The sequence below is a fragment of the Galeopterus variegatus genome, unplaced genomic scaffold (assembly GCF_000696425.1).
Source record: "Galeopterus variegatus unplaced genomic scaffold, G_variegatus-3.0.2 Scaffold15173, whole genome shotgun sequence".
NCBI classification, from domain to species: Eukaryota; Metazoa; Chordata; class Mammalia; order Dermoptera; family Cynocephalidae; genus Galeopterus; species Galeopterus variegatus.
Window position 1 is genome coordinate 16,097 of NW_007741284.1, and position 8,742 is coordinate 24,838.

At 34.9% G+C, this 8,742-nt stretch overlaps 1 protein-coding gene across 1 annotated transcript in view; it reads right to left on the reverse strand.

The window, feature by feature from the left end:
• The window catches only part of RPF2 (ribosome production factor 2 homolog (S. cerevisiae)), a gene marked incomplete at its 5' end in the record, with an annotated part of 7,675 nt that extends 1,465 nt beyond the window's left edge, over positions 1-6,210 (reverse strand). The window contains 3 exons of the mRNA XM_008563841.1: positions 40-853; positions 1,756-1,900; positions 6,104-6,210. Coding sequence (XP_008562063.1) covers positions 674-853; positions 1,756-1,900; positions 6,104-6,210 — 432 coding nt within the window. The remainder of the gene's footprint in view (positions 1-39; positions 854-1,755; positions 1,901-6,103) is intronic.
• Positions 6,211-8,742: the final 2,532 nt, after the last annotated feature.

The following is an 8,742-nucleotide window of genomic DNA, read 5'->3' on the forward strand; positions in this document are numbered from 1 at the left end:
AAAAAAAAAAAAAAAAAAAAAAAAAAAAAAAAAAAAAAACTTCCATTCTCTTCAAGAAGGTAGGTGGGGCTCCACATAGTAGCAGATCTCTTAAAATATTCAATAGTAAGGTAATGTGTCTATGATGAGGCAGTGGATATCCCCCTCAGAGATCTATATCTTAAGACACAAAGCTTAAAATCTCAAATGAATCTCTCAACTGATAGGATTTCAGGGAAAACAATGTAAAAGTGAAAAAAAAAATCAGGCTGTAGATACATGTTGGAAGACAGGGTTAACTTTCTAGACAGTTCATACCGAATGTGTACACAGCTCTTTTGGGTCATTTCTATTTCCCATGGCGTTCTCCCTTATTTAATGCCTAACCCAAAAATTTCCTGCAACACCAATGTTATGGAGATCCCTCCTCACCCACCTACCCAATAAGAGACGAGAGTTTGGGGAGGGCAGGGGATACCGAACCATAGAAAAAACAACACACCATGGTGTAGTGTCTGAAGTAGAGGCTTACTTTAAACTTAATACTGGTATATTACTGTTCATAATAATACATTGCTAAATCATAATGTTATAAAAATATGAAATCTTATAAGAAACTCTGAATGGATTATAACTTAAGAATTATCTTAAGTAAACAAACTACAAAAAAACTGTAGCTGTTGGCTAAGTTCTATCAATTGTTCTTAATTCTCTTTGGGTTTTTCTCCTGGTCTTCTGTTATCCCTTCTGCAGGTCGCTTCTTCAACCCCTTCATTTTTCTGGTTTGTAATTTGCTTAGGTCTTGCTTCTGCATATGAATCCTTCCATAGGTTGTACCAAAAGTATCATGGGAGATATTTTTCTTCTTCTTTGGCTATGAAACAAGAAAAAAAAAAAGGAAAAAAACATATATATATATATTTAATGGGCTTCTGCTATCATGAACTGGTATAAATCTAGTCTAAAACAACTACCGTAGTAACAATTTCCATTAGTGAGCACCCCCTCAATGCAACAGAGCATACATACCCCTATACACCTATCTTCTCAAACTTAAGTATACATACAAACCACCTGGGGATCTTGTTAAAATTCATATTCTGGCCTGGTGGGTTAATTCAGAGGGTTAGAACATGGTGTTATAACACCAAGGTCAAGAGTTCAGATCCCCGTACTGGCCAGCTGACCCCAAAAATAAATAAAATAAAATAAAATTCAGATTCTAATTTAGCACATCTAGGGTGGGACCTGATACTCTGTGTTTCTAACAATTCCCACATAAATTGTCAGACCACACTTTGAGACACAAGACTATAGATTACACTAACCATTGTCATGCATCAAGAGAATTTCTGGTGTTTAGCTTAAAAAATTGTGACTCTCATTTCAATTTCTACAGGCATTCCAAAGATCACAATTCTACTTGTTTTTTAAAACCACTTGAAAGTCAAAACACATTTTATGCATGTATGATTTACATACCCTGTGCTCTAAATCCCCAGTCTTCACGAAGCCCAAAATGATTCTCCTTTTTGCTGAAAATGGCAGTCTTGGCTACCAGAAAGCTCTCAGCCAAACTTGATGCCTGGTTACTGCAACTCTTTTTATTGTCCTTTATGGTTACCTTATTTAGTTTTCCTTCCTTTTCTTGACTCTGAGGTCTAGTTTGATCTATTTTATTGATCTCTTTATGTATGTCCTTTAAAATGAGTATATGTTGCAAATCCTTTTTGAAAAGAAGAGTATACTATATACATAAACATGGCACCAATGTACCTTGAGGGCTTTTGGCATTTTCATAGATAATTTATAAAGGTCATCTGATGCCAGGTGTGTCCTCCTCAGAACCAGATCCAACGAGGGTCCCATCTCTTCCAATTCAATCCGTGGTGTTCTGCAACCAGACTTCTTCAACAGCAACCTTGACAAAATAGGAAAAAAGAAATGCTGTTTTGACCTTTATAAAAGTCCTTACCCCAAAATATCCTTGTTCTAGGGAAAAAATTACATAAAAATGTTTAGAAAGGCTAAGCTTCTGAAATACTTTATACATTCAGGGCAAGTGTATCTGTTGGTTCACTTATTTTTAAATATCATAAATAAAATTATATAATATTATTGATAAACAGCAAATAAGATGGAAAATTCTTCTCAGAAAATAAATGAAATCCTTTGATTTGACTTGTTCATCTCACTTATAGATTTATATAAGTATAAAAACAGTTTAAAATGGGTATTTGAAACAGTACGTTTACATGATTAACAAGTTCTTATCTCTCTAAAACTGCAAGAGTTAAATCAACCCATTCAGAATCAACTTTTCCCTAATAGCACAGACATTTACTGATCTCTGTAGACTGAAGTGAACTTAAACATCCTAATATAACAAAACCACAACTTTCTGAATACCCTATGTCCAAACAGCTCCAGACATGGAAACATTTGCAAGGCTGGGAAGAGTAGGGGGAATAGCACAGACATTTACTGATCTCTGTAGACTGAAGTGAACTTAAACATCCTAATATAACAAAACCACAACTTTCTGGATACCCTATGTCCAAACAGCTCCAGACATGGAAACATTTGCAAGGCTGGGAAGAGTAGGGGGATTGGTGGAGTGGGGAGAAGGGAAGACTCGCAAATTCTTTTTGTAAGAGACACCATGAGAACAGCTGAAAACCCTGGAGATTATACTCAGTTTGTTATAGTAGCCAGGTCTCCACAGAGGAAAAAAAGGGTTGATTGAATGATAATGTTTTCATACAAAAGCTGGAGTATGAGAAAGGCAACAGGTGACATCAGAGAAGAGAAAAAACAGAAGAGGAGAGCACAGTTAAGGAATACCCAAGAGAGCAGCAAACATCAGGAAGCAGAAGTGAGTGTGCAGAAGTTCAACAACCTTTTGAGCCCTAAGTGCATCACATGCAGACAGACAACCAAGACAGTCCCCACAAGGAAATAAATTGCCACTTTTCATCCTTCTTATAGTACCTAGAAGCCAAGAGGTTCACTTCAGAATCTGAAATACACTGAGCTTTCTTTTATAAAATGAATATTATATTCTTCATGCTAATGGGTTTGCTTTTCTTTAAAGATAAATTCAAATTATTATTATGGTAATCCTTTAAAAATAACCTGTTTGCTCTTTCTCATAAAGGAAATGTATGAATAGAGAATTTATAAATGATTTTGGGGATCACATTAGCAAGATGAAGAGGCTATTAGACATTGAGTCATAAAAAAACAGCCAAAATCCTTTCATCCTCATCCCATCATACACACCACTGTACTTTTTTTCTACAGATAGACATTTCAATGCCAGGCCTTTGTATATCCAGCCTTTGCATCTACTGCCCAGAACTTTACATCATATACCTAATATCCATCTCAGATCCTAACCTGTTTTTTTTTTTTTTTTCCTCTCTCTACAAGTTATAAATCAAAAGTAACATTCAGTTCTGCAATTCTGTATGGTACAAGATTCAGGGACACAAAGACAAACAGAATCCAGTTCCTTTCTCTCTCAGATGAGCTCAGGTAGGTATGCTAATTGGTAATTTCTATATATTTTTAAATATTATTTGTCTATTTCTTGAGAAAGACTGACATTACTACTCTTGTTCAAATTATAATTTCCTGATTTTTCTCTGGCCCATATTCCTCTTTGGCTGACATTCTGTTTTCAGTAAGTAAACTCCTTGAATGAAACACTGTGTTTGCTTTTTAAGGTATGCCAACACTTCCTGTTTTGCATATCTCTCTCCATAAAACCTAACCAATGAAGTAGCAAAGGCATATGTGGTAGATACTAAATATTTTGTTTCATATTAATGGCTCTGATCATATAGTGAACAAAATTTTCCAAGGAATACAAATGGTCACTCACATATGAGGAATTAATTACTATAGGATACACAGGAAGAGGTCAATAACACTGTGGTTTATTCCCCCAGAAGTCATGTCAAAAGTTATATTATTATAATTTCATGATCAGAGTTCCTTTCATCCAAAAAACTCGAAATCCTTTTATAAGCCTTATTAATCTTCAAAAATGTGTGTGGATATTAACTGTTATTTTTGCAAATTGCTTAAGGACTAATTTGCAGTAAGAGAGAAGCAAGTACACTGCAGGGCAGCCCAAGAGAATGCCCGAGGAGCCAAGTCAAGTCAGACCCATTTCTCTAGCATCTTCCCACCTATATCTGCAACCCATTCCCCCTCATATAAAAGAAAATTGTCAATCTCTGAAGGACTTCAGAATTACCTAAATTTTGTAGAGGAAGACACAGAAGCCCTGAGAAGTGACCTGTTCATCTCATGTGGCTGAGCCCGGCACAGAGGCAGATCACTAGTCTCAGAGGTGATGCTCATCCCTAGGACCACCCCTTCCTCCCACCCTCCCACCACCCAAGCATGGCACAGTCCCTAGAGTCTAAACTGATTCACGTGTTTAGTAATTCTTTCCCGCTGGTGCTGTCAATCACACTGCTCGTTTTCTATTTCAAATCAATTAGCTAACAGGACATGTATGGAACACCTGTGCTTTAAATTTCATACTAGCATCTCTAATTTTTAAAATTCAAACTTTTTTTTTCATTATAAAAGATGTCACGCTAATCTAAAGGTGATTCCAGCAATCATATTCTTCAAGATACATGTAGTTACAATTCTAATTTATCCTTGTTCTAAAGTCTGATTTGACAATTTTCTGTTTTATTGTCTCTGCATTTTTCTTTACAAATTAATCTTTCTTTTCACTAAATACAAGTTCTAATACAAATTAATACTTTCTGTAAAACTGTTCACCATGAAAAAGTTTTAGGCTACTATTATTCATTTCTTACTCTCAAAGATTTTTATCTTTGTATTTTAATTCTTTGTGTCCACATTTGCCAAATTTAAGTTTTTGAAAGGAATTTTTTTATGTTAGTGATTTTTTACCTTTTATTTCTTGTTCTCTAAATAGCAGTCATCTACTCGATAGTATAATACATTCTTGAAAGCCCAAAACTTAAGTGTGGAAGTTTAAACAACAGACTAAAGAAGCTTTTAATCTTAACTAGCTAAAAATGATTACAAAACCCCTAATTTCATCTTGCAGTCACTGGATATTTTATTGCATTTTGCAGTATTTTATTTTTAATAAGAGGAAAATTAAAAAACAGAAGTGGTGGTACTAATCATATGGTAAAAAGAACTAAGTAAGTATCTCTGACTCAATACAGTTGAGACCAAGATGGAAATTACTAATTGACAAAAGAGGTGAATATTTAGTTTTATTTGGATGCTCATCGGACCTAAACTGGTCAATCACATATTCCATTGTAAAGGAAAAAAATTTAAAACCATGTATGGAATGCTGGATGTAAGTGATTGCTCACACAATACTACTGTTCAGAAGACAATGTCAATACCCAGCTGCCAGTGCACAGGATAAAATGCCATGCCATAGCTCAAAATGTACATCAAAGCCTGAACTCAGTACAAAGAAAGGCAGTTGGTGTGAGTCAATGTATTCTCCAGGAAACTGTGATTTTTACCAGACAGTGCCAACACTTTATTTTAAAAAAGACAAAAGTCATGCTTACCTCAAAAGGCATAATTATAGCATGTCATTAAGCTCTTAATAAAGACAGAATCTGCTTGTTAGTATTTATATTTATATTGTAGTAGGGGTAGAGATAGAAGGCCTAGGCTGTAGAAAGAGGGTAAAATGAATCTAGCCTTTGAATCTTCTTATTCCTTTTAGAATCCATTTTTTAGATTTAGGGTTTTGAGATTTGCTTTGGCTGGCCTAAAACTTGTGGCTTGGTGCTCTGAATACAGTCAAGAACAGTAAGAAATACTTTATAAAGCTGGGAGGCTAAAGATTGAGTTAGTGTTCCAGGCTCAGAGAGAGTATAGCATTAAATGTTCCTGGAAGCATAGGGCTGCAGAAAGACAGGTTAGTAGTGGAATGACAGATTGAGTATCAGCACAGAGCTGCTGTCACTGCTGTTCTGCAAACTGGCCAAGCTTTTGGCCAGACACCAATTCTAAGTTTGAGGTCTATAAAACAGTCACACTAAAACGCTAACCCTGAGGTTTGAAAAAAAAAAACAAACATGCTAAGAAATGCACTTACTTATAACTTCGAAAGTAAATCTTCCCATTAAGTGCAGTGAAGTGTAGAACATAGTCTAATCCAGCCAGTCGGACATTTGATACTGTGGGGCCTCTGAAGAAATCTAAAAGCACATATTAAGTTGTTATTAAAAAAAAAAAATAATCAACACACTTTTAAAGTTCAGTTACAAAGCGCTATATTCTACGTGCTCCATTTTGCTCTAATGTTCGTCTACAAAGATAAGATAGGTAGCACAAAAAGTGATCTCTAAAAAATGTCTGAAGGTCTCAGCACCCAACCATTTAATTTCATGACTTTACTTCTGTGTTTAGTTCACTAGACATGTAATTTTTCAGTTTTGAAGTTTTCCCTCTATGCAAACGAAGTAGATACTCAGTATAGGAGTATCATATTTACCATGGACATTAACTTTTTAAAAAAATGTAAATCAAGGCATGAAATTTTAATCTACAGAAGAGGTAGGTGAAGATGGCAAATTTCTATAAAAATGGCTGTTTAAACTTTGATGATTAAATCAAATTGGCCTTTATTTAAAATGTGGGAGAGCAACAAGCAAAAAATTCTAACAAGAAGTCTGGCTGGTTAGCTGAATTCGTTACAGCATGGTGCAGATAACACCAAGGTCCAGGATTCCATTTCTGTACTGACCAGTTGCCCCCCCCCGCCCAAAAAAAAATTCTAACAAGAAGTCTCAATTATATGCACAGGAAAACAAACTTTATAAATTATTAAAGCCAGAAAAGAACCATAGAGATCAGTGATTAGGCTGTTTACCCACCGTGGTAATCATACCACTCACTGGTGGCACATGAGAGGATTTTAAATGATACATGGAGAGATGTAATTTACTATATATTATTTATTTTATTGTGTATCCTTCTCCATTTATGACAGGGACATAAGGTTTCTTTTTAAAAAGAGGAATCAATTTGGATACTATGGATCCTACATGGAATTAGCTGAAGTTGTGAAGGTGGCACATGAATGAAATAAGTTTGATGTCTTAATTTTACAGCTGAGAAAAATGAACCCCAATTCAATGAAAGCTAAGTGGAAATACATCAATAACATTTGGCTAAGAAAAAATTATATGTAAATGTTTATCTAACTTTAATTACTTAGGAAAAGCTATCCCACGGCAGATAATGTAATAAATAGGAAATCCCACTCTTGTTCCAAACTGTAGCCATCTAGCATTTTTCATCCCTCTTCCCATTAAACCATAAAATGGGAATTTTCTCCATGTATTAGGATGTATACATCTTTTGTTGTTTGCTCTTCCTTTCTTGCGGTTAACTAAAAGAAAAATCACAGCACTAATGTATATAAAACAGACACATATATGAACGCACATATATACACCACCATTCCCTACTCCCCCAAACAAAAAAACCCTCAGGACATTTTTATAAAACAAGTTTGTACTTTTTCAAGGTATTTGGATCTACATATCATAATTAATGAAGAGCTTTCCCATGATTTTGCCAAAACCTGATTCTCCTTAAGGGGCCATGTTAATAAAGCCCATTCATTATTGTGCTAGCATTATTTAAGTCAGAGTAGTTCTGGGAATCAAAATATGTACATTAAAGTCTGCTCTGAAACAATCTTTGTAATGCAAAATTTTCAAAGCATCTGTTTTCTTTCCATAAGCTTTTAAAGAATAAAATGAAGGGAGAACATTTTAAGAACAAAATAACGGGCTGGCCAGTTAGCTCAGTTGATTAGAGCACAGTCTTATAACACCAAAAAAGAAAAGAAAAAACAAAATAAACATACGAATGAAAAAGTATTCTTTATCAGTTCAAAATTGTCAAGACTTACGGGCGGGGGGGAAGAAGATATAACAACTATACTTTTTTGAAGTTGTTACAACAAGCAAACGGAAAGGACATTCTTGGGGGGGGAGGGGAGAGAGGGAGGAGGGAGGGAGGTGTCGGTGATAGGCCATAATAATAATATACATTGTATATTGACAAAATAAAAATTTAACAAAAAAAAAAATTGTCAAGACTGAATATAAAAGAACTTTCAGTCTGTATCCATTAGTGCTAAACAGTCATTCTTTTATTCCAACATTTTTCCTTAACCACTAAATTGAAATTTCACTAAAGTTCATAAACCATCAAGATCACACAAACATAAATAAATGAAAAGGGCTGGGGAGGGGGAGGAGAGAGGGAGACTATCCAACCTAATTGGCATAAATAGCAGTACTTAGTAATAACTGAAAAGCAAATATGTCTAATAGAATGATTTTTCTGGTTTAAAAAGAACAGAGTACTGCTTTCACATGAATACTTTTGACAAGAATACATTCACTTAACACATATGTACCAGAGCACCTATTAGCACAAAGCATTGTGCTTGGTGTGATGATTATGTAAAGATAACTGACACAGATCATGTTTCTACCATATTCTAGATAAACGCAAACACAAACAACTGTGATTTAAGGTGGCACATTAAAAGGAGAACAGTATAGAGTGAGCTGGAAGTTTTGAGGAAGGAGAGACATTTCTAGTTGGGGAAGATTTCATGGAAGTGGCATTTGCACTGTGTAGAGTTTTGATAGACAAAAATGAAAGAGCAAGCATTTTAGGCCAAGGCAGACAAGAATTAAATATGACTCTGCT